Below are 14,818 nucleotides of genomic sequence, written 5' to 3'. Positions count from 1 at the left end.
TTCCCCGTGGATAAAAATTAAGAGTTTTGTGCTCACACTTTCATACTCTTGATCAGGGGACACCTCACACTTTACAAAGCCCTGTTGCATGCAGTATTTCTTGTGGAGCTCACAGCAACCTGCCACTTAACTGGGCAGATGTAAAGAGTCCCATTTTCTAGATGAGGAAACTGAGGCCATGCAGCTCGCAAAGGGTAAGGAAAGCTGGAATTCAACCCTGGCCAAGTCCCGCGCCGTGTAGCATCACGCTGACAGCTGGCTCTGGGAAGCGGGAGACAGACACCTGCGTCTTCACTATTGTTTGGCCTCTGTTTGTGGAGCGTCCCCGTCAGGCGGGAGGCCCATCTTTACCTGGTTTTCCAGTTGGCTGAGCCGCTGTTTCACTTTCATCTGGGTGGCACTGTACTCAGCCAGGAGCCGTGCAAACCTGGCCTGCAGGGTGTCCAGGGAGGACTCCAGGTGCTCCACTTTCTCCCGGATGCCCTGGGGGGTCCGCCCCGGCCTTGGCCAGCTCCTCGTCGATCAGGTTGTCCTTCCTCAGGATCTGCCGCCCCTTCTCCTCCAGCGCCCTCTTGGCCTCAGGGTGTTCAGCGAGCGCCTCCGTCAGATCGTCCTTGGAGAGGCAGAACAGGTCCGAGTAACCGATGCTCCTGATGCTGGCCGTCCTGCGGTTCCCCGACTTGCTCCCCTTGATGTCCAGGATGCTGATCTCCCCAAAGTAACTCCCATCGCTGAGGACCACGAACTGGGTGATTCCATCCTCGGCCACCACAGCCAGCTTGCCCTCCTTGAGGATATACATCTCCCTCCCTACGTCCCCCTTCTTGCAGATATAATCCCCGGGGCTGAACACCGCAGGCCGCAGCTTCAGCCCCAGCTCCACCAGCAGCCCCGCCTCGCAGTCCTGGAAGATGTGGACCTTCCTCAGAGTGTCCAGGCGCACACTGATGGCGATCTCGGCCCTCAGCTTGTCGGGGAGGCGCTTGAGTACCTCCTTCTCATCCACCGTCTTCTTGTTGGCCCACAGGTAGTCGAACCACCGGATCACCCGTGTCTCCAAGTCCTTGGTCACTTTGTGGAATTGCATGTACTGCTTGACGGCGTCACTCTTGGCCTGGAACTCAGCCCGCGGAGCGTTCATGCGCGAGATCACGGAGCCCACGTTGCCCACAATGGTGGCAAAAATCAGGACACCCACCAGGAAGTCGAGGACCACAAAAAGATACTCCTCATCTTTCACGGGGGGTGGGGGTCTCACCGATGGTGGTCAGGGTCAAGGTAGACCAGTAGAGACTGTAAATGTACTTCCTGGAGAGGCGCCCAAACTCTGGGTTTGAGATGTTTGGGTAGACCCAAGAGTCGGTCCCGAAACCAATGAACTTGGAAATGGCAAAGTAGATGCGGGCATTCCAGTGGATGGTGAGGAGGATGTACAAGACCAAGCTCCCAATCCTGAACATGTTGGGGTAGCTGGTCCTCGCCTCCGTGCGGTCAAAGAATTCGAAGAGCCGGGCCAACTTCAGCAGGCGGTTGAACCTCAGTTCTGGGTAGTTCATGCCCAGCTTAAAATAAGCCAGGTCCGTGGGGACCAGGGACAGCATGTCCAGCTTGAAGTGCAAGGTCTTTGTGTAGTGCTTCCACAGCCGGTTGGCATCTGTGACCATCAAGCCCTGCTCCAGGAAGCCTGATGAAGAAGATAGACCACGTGGGCATCAAAGAGGCCTTTTTATGACCATGGCCCGCAGAAAGGTATCTCACCTCAAGACCACACAAAACGTGGTTATACATATACAAAAGAAACAATTTCCACAAACCACACATACCATTGCTACAGGAAATGCACTCTGGTATTTTCTATTCAACGATCTAATCTATTTTATTCAACTAAAAACATAGATCAGTTAGGTAAATTTGAATGTGGATTGGCTATTTGATGGTAGTAAGGAATGCTTATTAAATTTTCAGAGATAAATGGAAGTTATACTTAAAAAATGGGCCCCTAGTTAAGGTTACATGCTAACATGGTTACTGTCTGAGATTTGTCTTAAAAAACTCCATCCAAGAACAGGGAGTGGGAGCATAAATGAAAAAAGATGAGCAAAATGTTGATAACATTTGGAGCTAGGTAAGGGTATGTGGGGATTCATAACACTACTGTCTCAGTTTTGTATATGTTTGAAAATATTAACAATAAAAAATGTGAGGGCTTCCCTGGCGGTGCAGTTGTTACGAATCTGCCTGTCAACGCAAGGGACATGAGTTTGAGCCCCGGTCCGGGAAGATCCCACATGCCACGGAGCAACTAAGCCCGTGCGCCACAACTACTGAGCCTGCGCTCTAGAGCCCGTGCTCCGCAATGTGAGAAGCCACCGCAGTGAGAAGCCTACGCACCACAACGAAGAGTAGCCCCCACTCGATGCAACTAGACAAAGCCTGCGCGCAGCAATGAAGACTGAAGGCGGCCAAAAATAAATAAATAAAATAAATAAATTTATGAAAAAAAATATTGAAAACACTGGTCATGGCCTAGCAAACTGACTTTACAAGTCACTGATGGGGCATGACCTGTCTTTTTATTTTTTATTTTTTTATATTTATTTATTTTTTAAACTCTACTTATTTATTTATGGCTGCATTGGGTCTTTGCTGTGGTGCGTGGGCTTCTCACTGCGGTGGCTTCTCATGTTGTGGAGCACGGGCTCTAGGCGTGCAGACTTTAGTAGCTGCAGCATGCAGGCTCAGTAGTGGTGGCTCACAGGCCCCGGAGCGCAGGCTCGGTCGTTGTGGCGGACGGGCTTAGCTGCTCCGCGGCACGTGGGATCTTCCCGGACCAGGGCTCGAACCCGTGTCCCCTGCACTGGCAGGCGGATTCTTAACCACTGCGCCACCAGGGAAGTCCCACAACCTGTCTTTGTAAAACCTTGCCCAGGAGGACAGTGGTTCTCCTTCCTGGTTGCACATTACTGTCACCCAAGGGGCTCTGAAAACACATGAAGCCTGGGACCCACCCTGGTCTGGAGATGGGCTGGACCTTGGGAGCCGTGAGGTGTTATTACTGGTGAAATCCACCAAATAGGCCACGACCTGCCGTCTCCCTTCGTCCCTCTCTCCCTTCCTTTCCCTCCCTCCCTCCCTCTTTCCTTTCTTTCTTTCATTTTCAAACATGCAAAAGAGTAGAGAGACTAATGTAACGGATGCTTTTGAGATGTGGGTGAGCAAACAGCAACACACCCAGGGCTCTGTAAGTCACAGAGTTGGACCTGTCCCCGGAGTTTGGTCCCAGAGGTCTGGGGCACCTCTAACAACTTTCAGGTGACGCTGCTGGTCCAGGGCCACACTTCGAGGGCTAGACAGAGGTAGGAATGCCCCCTCTGTGAAAAGCAAACATCAAGTTTGTTGTCACATGTTAGGGACACCTGGCTTCCCAGCTCCCCATCCCCTATTCGTTTGGTTACACTCGTGTTTATTGAGTGCCTAGATCATTACTTTGCACTCGTGTGCCTTGGGACCCCTCAACACCTCCTAAATAATCTTGTCTCAATTCTGACGATTTTTTCTCCTGGAGTATGGTCCATGGCCTCTTGGTATCTGTGCCCACCTGTCCCCCTCTCTCTCCCAGCCTTCTGCTGAATCTTCGATTGCCAAGGACAGTACCAAGCACAAAAAGGGGTGGGGTCGATGTCTGGGTGAGGGCTGCCTGTCCCACTGAAGCCTGATTGAAGCAGGGAGTCCCCCCAACGAGTCAGCCACCCACGGGGCTCTTGCATTTCCACAGGCTCATGTAACCATGGAGTGGCAGGCCACCAGGACTGGCCAAGTCACCCAGGCAAGCCTCAAGCTGTGTTCTTGAGATCTTCTAAGTCACGATGCAGGGCACTAATTCTGGAGCAGGGGGGGCACCCATGCGGCCTGCTGGGTGGTGACTGTGGCCTTTAGGCTGGCCACTCAGCATCTCTGGGCCCCAGTTTCTAAAGCAGTAAGATGGAGAGACTCATGCCCACACTTCTTGTCTTATGCAGCAGTTCTCATGAGAAAACAAGACGTGCTTGGAATGCTTTGTACACCATGAAGCCACCTTGAGGTTTTGCTGTGATCCAGTGGTTTTTATATCCACAACCATGGCACAGTTTTTAGCTTAAAAATCTTGGAAATGACAAGCAGGGCCTCCACCAGCTTATGTGATGCCTTTGTGCAAATCAGAAAAAGGAGGCCCAAGGAGGCACAGCTTGGAGACTGAGGCATGGGTGGGGCTTTAGCCCCCACTCACAACTAGAGGTGATCTTGTTACCGACTGGGGTCCTTGGACTCTTTAATCAACAGAAATTGATAAGAGTCCAGATGAGGAATTCAGGCCTTTATTGGGATTCATGCTGCAGCACAAGGGGAGCAAAAACAGTAACAGGTGGCCTTGCCTGCTCCCTGAGGGGTGGGGGCGAGCTTGTCCCTTAAAGGATATGGGGGTGGATTGGTAGGTTGGGCTGGAGGGGGCGCTTAGGTGGTCTGCACATGCATGTAGTTATTTTTAGTCCTTTACAGATTCTTTGTGTCCTGTTGCTAGAGGAGACGTTTGTCTAGCGGCAAGTGCAAGCACTCTGGTAGAGGGTCCCAGGTCCCAGCCTGTCTTAATCTGAAGGAAGTCATATCCCCCTAGGCCCTGTTTTAGATGTTAGTTCTGAAACGAATATACTTTTAGCATATTACACCTCCTCTAAAAGCCATGGGGTAACATGCCCTGGCTCCTCTGACGGTCCAAGAAGAGGAACTCCAAGGGCTACCATTCTGGATCTCCCTGAACCTGCCCTGTGGCCCCCAGGTGGCCCCCGAATCACGCTGTGGGGTCTGCGGCCCTGGGCCCACTCCCCTGTCCGGGCTCGGACTAGCACATCGAAGCCGTAGAGGAAGTCGGCTGAGTAGTCCAGGACCAGCCAAAGCATCAGGTGCTCAGACTGAAGCTCATCAAAACAGGCCCTGAACAGGTGTGAGGAGGGGCAGGTGTGTAGCGGGGAGGGACCAAGGCGGGCAGCAGCTCCGTGCTACAAACCCGGGGTCAGCTCATCCCGCTAACAGCCCAGCCCACAGGGTTGCACCCCAGCGTCAGCGTCCCAGCCCCGATGAGGGGACCCAGGCTCTCAGAAGCTCTTCTGTCTCAAGGTCACCGAGCTCCTAAGAAGAGCTGGGACTGACCCCAAAGAGTGGGCCCCGTTGCCTCGCAGCAGTAGCGACAAGACTGCTCCCCTCCCCCGGCCGGGGGGCAGTTTATCCAGGCCTCAGATGAAGGGGCTGAGAACTTACCCTTTCTGGGGCCTTTAAATGCCAACGAAGATATAACAATTTCTGAGGGATTAACAACAGAACAAGCCGCATCTACCCCCACAAACTGGCAGTTTGGGAGCACCCCGAGGCCCCGGCTGCCCTCACAAGAGCAGCAGCTCACCCTGCACCCCAACCGGCTCAGAAAACCCAAAGCCCACAGCCCACAGCCTGAGAACGTCGCCTGGCGCCTGCATCCCTGTCCTGCAGGTCAGCTCAGGAGTGACCCAGCCCCGCCCACGTCCCCTCAGAAGAGCAGCGGCTCGCCCTTGCATCTTCCTCCTGCAACTCCACTAAGGAGGCTCCAAGGTGCCAGGACCATGGTTTTGATCTCAAAGCCAGGCCTCCACCAGTGCTTCAGGGAACCCAGGAGGAACTGAGGCACATGCAGCTGGATGGTGGCTGCCAGGGACTCAGAGCTCTGTGTGGAGGCCCCGCCCCACGCCCCTACCTGCAAACGAGCAGACACCAGTTGCAGAAGACGGGCATGGCAATCGTGGTCAGCCAGTGATAGTACATGTTGCTGGAGGGGTCCACCACGATGGTGTCCTTCTTCTTTCTGGAAACACCGACACACAAGCAGCGCAGGGCGTTGGAAGACCACAGCTTTGGACAGGCTTAGAGACCTGGCCTAGCTTAGAGACCCCAGGGCAGCTGCAGGCTGCAGCTAGAGATGGCTTCCCAGATAGGGTGCTTTCAGTCCCAGGGGGGTCACATGGGTGTCCCGGTATGGGTGCCCCCACCCAGGCTGGGAGCAGGGCAGACTCCAAAGGCCTTCTCTCCCAGCTCAGTGCCCCAGGAAGCCACCGGTGAGTACAAAACCACAGTGATGACATTCCCATGTCCTGGGGTATCATCCATAGCCTTCAGGATGCCGAGGAGGAAAATGGAGCACAGGGATGTTGGAACCATCTCAGGGGAGCTCTGTGAAAATGCCGACTCCCAGGCCCAGCCAGACCCCTCCAGGACTGGGGTCTGGAAATGTGCATTTAATCACTGCCCTGGGTGGTTCTGAGACAGCTCCTCTCTGGACTGAACTTGGGAGCTTGGGAGCCCGGAGCTCTCCCTTGGGAATGTGCTCTCTCCACCTCACTAACTGCAATCCTGCAGATGTTCTAAAGACATTTCCTGCCTCTCCACCAAAAGCCACCAACCTGGGAATCATCGAGGTTATGTCAGCCAACACTGAATGGAAGAAGTAGCTTAGGGTGCTTTCGGTGTTTACTTTCAGGATTGTCGGAGGATTGGAATTTATAGGCGGTGCTGGGGAACTTTCTTTGGGTCCACGCGTCTCCTCCCCCACCCCATCTGCCCCCCATGCCCGCCTAGGCCTGCAGAGCTGCCCCCGCGCCCCGGAGGAGACCCTGAGTTGCCTTTCTGTTTTCACCTCAACTCAGCAAGTCCAAGAGCAGCTGCTCACTGACTGGGCTTTGGGCGTGCCCAGCTCTCACTGCCACTGGGTTTGGATTAAAGTTTGTGAATATAGAGTTTTCTGGTACCCAGGAAAAGGGCTCTGCGTACCCCACTGTGTGGACGGCCACCTTGTGGGCAAACAGAATGCCCAAGGGGAGGGCAGGCTCCCAGGGAAGCCCTGAACTGCTCACCTGAGGCTGCGGACAAACCTGCCTACCTACAAGCCCCCCTTTGGGTTCCCCGACTTTCCCTGCAGAACGAGACCCTCACGTGATCTCAGCAGGCCTGATCCCTGCCTGAGACCAACTCCTTTTCTGTAGCCCTAAGCAGCCCTCTCTCCAGGGCTGACCCTAAGGCCTGACTGCATCTCTCTCCTCCCCAGGGCCAGGGCCGGGTGGTGTGGAACCAGGCCTGCCGTGACCATGGAACCCCCTCTTTGGGGGAAGTTTCTCTCAGCACTTACTCCTCCGTTTCTGGGTTTTCCTTTTTCTCTTCCTGTTTTTCTTTCTACTTTTTCGCCTTGTCACTGGGTGACACAGGGTGACATTTAGCAATTTTCATATACCAAGGTCATTACCACGGGGAGAGGGTAGGCCACAGTGACACGGGGGAGACGGCGTGGTGCAGGAAACCAATCTTTCCGGCACACTGCGATGAAATGAGGTTGTTGATTTCATGAATAATATCATTATTATCATTCCTGAAGGGGGAGGGTACCACCTCCACTGAAGTATCCATTGTATACATTGAAATGTACACAATGGTTCAGTCTAATATTCTACAATTTCTGACCTATTTCCGTGAGTCCCTAGAAAGTCACAAGCAGCTTGAGACTGGAAACTTTTGAGGTAACGGGAAATAAACCCAAATCCACACCTTTAGGGTGGAAAAATCACTCAGAGTTTTGGGAGTCACATGGAACGCTCTTTGTTCTGAGGAAAGGGGGTGGCTTTTCCATTGTTCTGGGGTCACATGAAAACCTGGCCCTCGATGGGAAAGCCAGGGGACAGAAAGGAAGCGAGACCCTTAGGTAGGCACAGGTGTGCTGTGCAGCAGCCAGTCTTCAAGTCGTCTGAGGCAAATGCGGCCCCGCTCAGACGCTTCCAGACTTGGCTGCATGTGGCGTTGCAGGTGGGGCCTTGCCCTCCTGTCTGCATCGGCAGGAAGGGCCTGTAAGGGCACATGTTTCCTCAACACACAGCTTTACCCTGCTTCCCCTTCTTTATTGCATGTCTTTTATGGGCTGGACACAGTTACAAGGGTTACCTAGTAACGGTTAGAGTAGTCCTGCAAGGCACGCATTATTGCCCACTGAACAGGCGAGGAAACAAAGGTGGAGGGTAAAAGACCCTGCCTGCCTCAGGGCACCCCCAGAATCACCCGCAGGCCCTTCTGATTCCCCTGTTCCTTCCCCTGGACGAAGGAAGGGCTGAGAAATAAGTGTCTGCGAATTAAACACTCGTTGAAAAGGACCAATGCACTTTACACAGCACTTCCCCAGGAAATAATCAAAGATGTGTGCAAACAAGCATACAGAAGAATCATCACCACCATTGTTTCTAATAGTCACAGCGTAAACAATCTAATCATACAACAGAGGAAATTCTGCATCAACCACAGAATTCTAGGAGGCCACTTACAACGAGGCTGTGGAAGAATATTCAGTGACAGGGGAAAATGTTCCTCAGATTTTGCTAAGTTAAAAAGTAGACTACAAAAGATTTTCTAATAAGAGCTGTACTAGTTTTCTATTGCTGCCAGAACAAATTACCACAGACTTAGTGGCTTAAAACAGCCCAAATGTATGATCTTGCAGATCTGTAGGTCAGAGGTCTGGTAGGGGTCTCATCGAAGTCAAGGTGTCGGCAGGGCTGTAATACTTTCTGAAGACTCTAGGGAAGGAACTGTTTCCTGCTCACTTGGATTGTTTGCAGAATTCAGTTCTTTGCAATTATAGGACCAATATCCTCATTTTCTTGCTGGCTGCCAGCTGAGGACACTCCCAGCTTTTAGGGGCTGCTGCATCCTTGGTTCATGGGGCCCTTCCTCCATCTTCAAAGCCGGCAACAGCGGGTTGAGTCCTTCTCAGGATGCCATCTCTCTGCAGCTGGGAAAGGTTCTCCGCTTCTAAGGATGCATGTGATTCGACTGGGTCCACCTTGATAAGCCAGGATAATCTCCCCATCTCAAGGTCCTTAAACTTCATGACCTCTGCAAAGTCCCTTTCGCCGTGTAATAAGGTAACATGGTCACACGATGTGGGGATTAGCATATGGGCACCTCCGGGCTACCTACTACAGTCTCCACTGGCCCTCAAAGATTTCCTTGCATCCCATGTGCAAAATGACTTCACCCCCATTCCAAGATCCCCCAGCCTCATCCCATTAGAGCAGCAACTCAGAGTCCAAAATTGTCATCTAAGTCTCATCAGTTCAGAAGTCCCAAATCTCATCATCTAAATCAGGTGTGTGTGGACTCTGGGTGTGAATCATTTGAGACACGAGTCCTCCCTACCTGTGGAACTAAAGAAACGAATCATCTCCATAAACACAATGCAGGAGCAGGCATAGGACACCAGATGTAGATATTCTAGTTCAGCAAGGGAGGAGATGGGAGGACAAAAGGAGTCAGTGGTTCCAAGTGATTTCGAAATCCAGCAGGGCCATCGGCCAGTATGTTTCAAGGCCTGAGAATAAACCTCTACAGCTCATGGCTCTGCCCTCAGTCATCCTTCCTTTTTCATGAAAGGTAGCACCTGTTTGTAGCTGAGTAGTTTTTTATCAGCCTGCTTTCTGCATCTAGAATTTAGAGGCCTAACAGTTTTCCTTCATTTTGTACTGTTTCTATCCTTCAGGTCCAAGCTGGCAGCGTTTCTGCTGCCATAAAATCTTCTAGAACTTAATGGGTCATGTATACCAGAGGGGTCCACTCCACTAGACAGAGGCTCATCCACAGATCTTTCTGAGAAATCTCTTCTCTATTTTTGGCCTCTGTTGAGATGAGCCATGGTTCACACCCTCGGTCTCTTCAGAGGGTCTTTTATGTGACTGAATACTCAGAACTTTTGATCTTTGAGTTATTAGCAAAAGTTCAGCCGCATCCTCAGCTTTCTCCTGAAGGCATGCTTTCCTGAGAGTGAGTTTTTAAAACTTATTATCTTTTGCCATTTGAGCAGGCTGAGAACGTCCCAAATCATCAAGCCTTGTTTCCTTTTCATTTATCAGTTCTTCCCTCAATTTCTTTCTTAAGTTTACCATAAACAGCAAGAATAAACCAGGCTGCACCCTCAATACCTTTGCTTAGAAATGTCCTCAGCTAAATATTCAAGCTCATTGCATACGAATTCTGCTTCCCCCATACTAATGGGACATAATCCCGCTAAGCTTTTTGCCGCGAAACAAGAATCCCCTTTCCTTCAGGTTCTAATAGCCTGATCCTCACTTCCTTCTGAGCCCTCACCAGCAGCACCCCTAAAGTCCAGATTTCTACTAATAGTCTGTTTCGATCATTTAGGTATTAAGTATGTAGGCAACTTAGGTTTTTCTCTGTAAGGCTCCCCATTTTTCCTTCTGAACCCTCACTGGTAGAGTTTTTTTTTCTGATGATTGTTCCCCATTTTTTTACATCTTTATTGGAGTAGAATTGCTTTACAGTGTTCTGTTAGTTTCTGCTGTATAACACAGTGAATCAGCTATACATATACATATCCCTATATCCCCTCCCTCTTGCATCTCCCTCCCACCCTCGCTATCCCACCCCTCTAGGTGGTCACAAAGCATCGAGCTGATCTCTCTGTGCTACTGGTAGAGTCTTTAACATTCGTATTTCTTTTAACAACTGTTCAAAGCAATCTAGGCTTTTTTTCTTTTTTAACATCTTTATCGGAGTATAATTGCTTTACAATTGTGTGTTAGTTTCTGCTTTACAACGAAGTGAATCAGTTATACATATACATATATCCCCATATCTCCTCCCTCTTGCGTCTCCCTCCCTCCCTCCCTATCCCACCCCTCTAGGTGGTCACAAAGCACTGAACTGATCTCCCTGTGCTATGCGGCTGCTTCCCACTAGCTATCTATTTTACGTTTGGTAGCGTATATATGTCCATGCCGCTCTCTCACTTTGTCACAGCTTACCCTTCCCCCTCCCCATATCCTCAAAACATGCTCCTTAAAATTCTTCTAGATCCTGCCTAGGGTCAATTCTGAAGCCACTTCCACATTTTAGGTATTTGTAACAGTAGCACTCCACTTCTGGGATCGAAAGCTGTGTTATTGATTTTCTACTGTTGCCATAACAAATTACCACAAGTGTAGTATCTTAGAACAACCCAAATTTATTCTCTTACAGTTCTGGAGATTGGAAGAAGTCATATAATCTGACTGGATGAAAATCAAGGTGCCCTCAGGCTGTGTTCCTTTTTGGAGGCTCTGGGGAGAATCTGTTTCCTGCTCACTGGGATTGCAGGCAGAATCCAGTTCCCTGAAGCTCCACAAACCAAGGTCGCTGTTTTCCTGCTGGCTGTAGATGGAGGGCTATCCCTGGCTTTTAGAGGCTGCTGCATCCGTGGCTCAAGCCTCCCTCCCCGCTCCCCCCATCTTCAAAGCCAGCAATGACAGGACGATCCCACTCACACTGAGAATCTCTCCTCCTTCCGTCTCCTATCTCTGACTCACTCTCCTACCTCCCGCTTCTGCTTTTAAGAACTCATGTGATTACACTGGGCCCACCTGGATAATCCAGAATAATCTCTCCATCTGCAGGTCCTTAAACTCAATCACATTTGCAAAGTCTCCTTTGTCATGTAAGATAATCTACTCACAGGATCCAGGGATTAGGATGGAAACACTTTTGGTGAAGGCTGTGGTAGTGAAATTACTCTGCTTCCTACAGTAGTCAATATTGATTGATCATTTACTACGTACCAGGCACTGTTGTAAGCACTTCACATGTATTAGAACAGTCTTAACACAACTCTGTAAGACGCCAATTACAATCCCTATTTCACAAGTTGGGAAACTGATGCACAGAGAGGTCAGGTAACTTGCTCAAGGTCACAAAGCTCTCAGGTGGTTGAGGTGGGATGCAAATGCTCTTAACCAGTACATACGTTAAACATATCGCATCTGTCTATGTATCTGCCTATCTGTCTACCTATCTATCTATCTATTCAATATATATATGCCTAGAGAAAACTTGGAGGGATATTTGCCAACATGTGAAGAGGGGTTGTCTCTGATAATGGGGTTCAACTGCTAACATAAAGTGTACTTTTTTATGGGTGTATGCTCATGGGTGCTTTTCTGTGTTTTCTAAGTTTTTGACAATGAGCATATTAATAAACTAAGAACAAAAGTTGTTAGAATCTTTAAACGAGAAGAGCAAGGACGCTCACCCATCCTCTGTTCTCTTGAATCTACTGGTGTTTCTGCAGCTGAAGTATTAATGTCAAGTTACCAGCAGAGGGCGCTGCCCACAAGCTTATCGGGCACACTTAGCCCTGCTGGGAGTTTAATTACACCGGGCTCTGCCACCCTTGTTCAGGATTTGTGGCCCCAGGTTACAAGCCTTGGACTTTCCTCTGGCTACCAACCTGCTGAGGGCCTAGGGAAGACCCGGTGCCATCCAGCTGTGTCCTGGAATCCACCCAGCACTGCCCCAGGGGACCTACACAGAGCTACAAAACAAGGCTGGTTTTGGCTGAGAACAGATTGATCAGGAGAAAGAAATGTTCAGAACCCATGGGACTAAGTGAAAATGCTAGAAATGTGGTGGAAGAATGGGGGAAGGTGTCCATGAGAACTGCTTCTGTATTTTGTACCCAGGTGGCTCCATTTGGGGGCAGCGCCCAATTTTGTCCCTCGGTCCTTGGCTGCAGTGTGGACCCACGATACGAGGCCATCTGAAAAGATTTATAAGAGCCTGATGTAGCTGACGACATCTACACCATCCTTGCCCACATCCCAGCCCCAGGATGGAGAAGCCTGGAGACCCACCCACAGGACCTCTACCCATGGTTTCTGGCGCCCTGAGCCTTCGCCTGACTGCGGGACTCAAGACCAGGTTTCCAAGGGCATCAAACACACATCACAGTAGCTATCATTTTGCAGATTAAATCATTTCATTTTTCTTGACTGTTGGCGTTTGGGTCTCTGGATCTGATGTCCCAATTTATGTAAACAAAATGCAACTAAGGGGGAGAGGATGGGGGAGGGATGGACTGGGCGTTTGGGATTAGCACATGCAAACTAGTATATAGAGGATGGATAAACAAGGTCCTACTGTAGAGCACAGGAGACTATATTCAATATCCTGTGATAAACCCATGGAAAAGAATCTGAAAAAGAATATATGTATGTGTAACTGAATCACTTTGCTGTATTCCAGAAACTAACACAACATTGTAAAGTCACTCCAATTAAAAAAATACATTTAAAAAACAAACTAAAAAGCCCCAAAATGCAACTAAGGTTCACAGAGGGAAATGGAAAGAAGTTCTATCAGAAGAACAAAGGGAAATAACAAGAAAAAGCCTCGGCACAGCTCTCGGTCAAGTGGAAGTCGAGAAATTGGCATTTCTTGGCTGATGTTGATGGTTTTCCCCTAAGCTCCAACGGAGACCCCCCTCCGCTACCTACCCCCACGGTGTTCCAGAAAGGAAGGCTGGAGAGCGGGGCACACACGCACACGCGTTCACACACAAATATGGTCACACACATACGCACACTGTCTGCTTGGGCTCTTGGGTGATGTTGCCAGAATCACACATCAAACTGCTCTGCCAGGTCAGCGTCAGGTGGTAGGAAGGAATTACAGTGGGTCACGGTTTCAAGAGGCTAATCTCCGGAACTATTTAAATTTCCTCTTTCCACCGTCCTGACCATGCCCTCCAAATTGGCCTGAATTGGCCTTAAGACAAGGGCACTTCACTGGCACACAGGAGCTTGAGGATGTAGAATGGAAAGTGCATGCTCATCATGAAGGAGATTATCCACTGCTCTGTAAAGGGACTCCAGCTCTGCATCCTCAGATACACGGCAACAGAGGTGTTAGCACTGAAAATGTTTACCGATCCAACCCCTTCGCTTTCTAGATAAGAACAATGAGAGACACAGAGATAAAATGACCTGCCCAGAGAAGTCACGCAGACCAGGTCCCTCTCCCCATTTGCCCACGGGGATGGGTTTCCAATGGAAGGAGCAGGGTCCTAGAATGGTCTGGTGGGGTTTGGGGGAAGTAGAAGTACAAAGCTGGGGTGTCTACAGGGAGGCGGCTGGCCGCAGGGAGCAGGAGGGAGCAGGGGTACTCACTCCTTCTCTGCGTTGTTGCAGGCATTGGTGCTGCTTCTGGCCAGGGGCCAGTCACTGCGGGGAGGTAGAGAGAGCACAGCATGGGAATCTGAACTCAAGTTCAGCTGGGGACCCCTTGCCCCCAGGCGGCTATTCTGGGACTCCCATCCCGTCTCACGGGCCTTTCCACACAGCTTGAACAGAGGGAACTGTTATCGTCAGGGACAGACATTTTTTTGTGACTAGTTAGTGTTGGTGAAGGGGAGAGGATGAACACCTGGGTAAACTGAGGCTTCTGAATAACTGAGGATTAACTCTTTGAATCCCATCCAGCATCCTAGCCTCGGATTCCTCTCAAGTCCTCCAGTGTTAGCGCGTGCCAGGCAGTGGGCCAGGCGCTATGGGGGGGGCACCGAGACCACCTGGCGTGGCGCCTGCCCTCGCGTGCTCCTGGGTGAACAGGCCAAGCTCCTTGGACCAGAATGGACATAGTTAGCAGCAGAAGCAACTTGCTGCCCCCTCTGCAGAGACGTGGCTGTCACAGGGCCCTTCCCTTGGAAACCCCATCACAGGGGCCGCTTCCAGTTCTCAGGGCAAAAAATGGACTCTGGGGCTTCCCTGGTGGCGCAGTGGTTGAGAATTTGCCTGCCGATGCAGGGGACGCGGGTTCGTGCCCCGGTCCGGGAAGATCCCACGTGCCGCGGAGCGGCTGGGCCCGTGAGCCACGGCCGCTGAGCCTGCGCGTCCGGAGCCTGTGCTCCGCAACGGGAGGGGCCACAACAGTGAGAGGCCCGCGTACCGCAAAA

At 50.8% G+C, this 14,818-nt stretch overlaps 1 protein-coding gene across 1 annotated transcript in view; it reads right to left on the bottom strand.

The window, feature by feature from the left end:
* Window positions 1-294: 294 nt before the first annotated feature.
* CNGA3 (cyclic nucleotide gated channel subunit alpha 3) overlaps window positions 295-14,818 on the bottom strand; it is a 74,720-nt gene continuing 60,196 nt past the window's right edge. The window contains 7 exon segments of the mRNA XM_007113193.3: window positions 295-489; window positions 491-1,249; window positions 1,251-1,687; window positions 4,865-4,968; window positions 5,762-5,869; window positions 7,187-7,249; window positions 14,034-14,087. Of these exon segments, the coding sequence (XP_007113255.2) occupies window positions 295-489; window positions 491-1,249; window positions 1,251-1,687; window positions 4,865-4,968; window positions 5,762-5,869; window positions 7,187-7,249; window positions 14,034-14,087 (1,720 nt within the window).

The sequence above is a fragment of the Physeter macrocephalus genome, chromosome 12 (genome assembly GCF_002837175.3).
Source record: "Physeter macrocephalus isolate SW-GA chromosome 12, ASM283717v5, whole genome shotgun sequence".
Classification (NCBI taxonomy): Eukaryota; Metazoa; Chordata; class Mammalia; order Artiodactyla; family Physeteridae; genus Physeter; species Physeter macrocephalus.
This window is presented reverse-complemented; position numbering and strand designations above follow the sequence as displayed.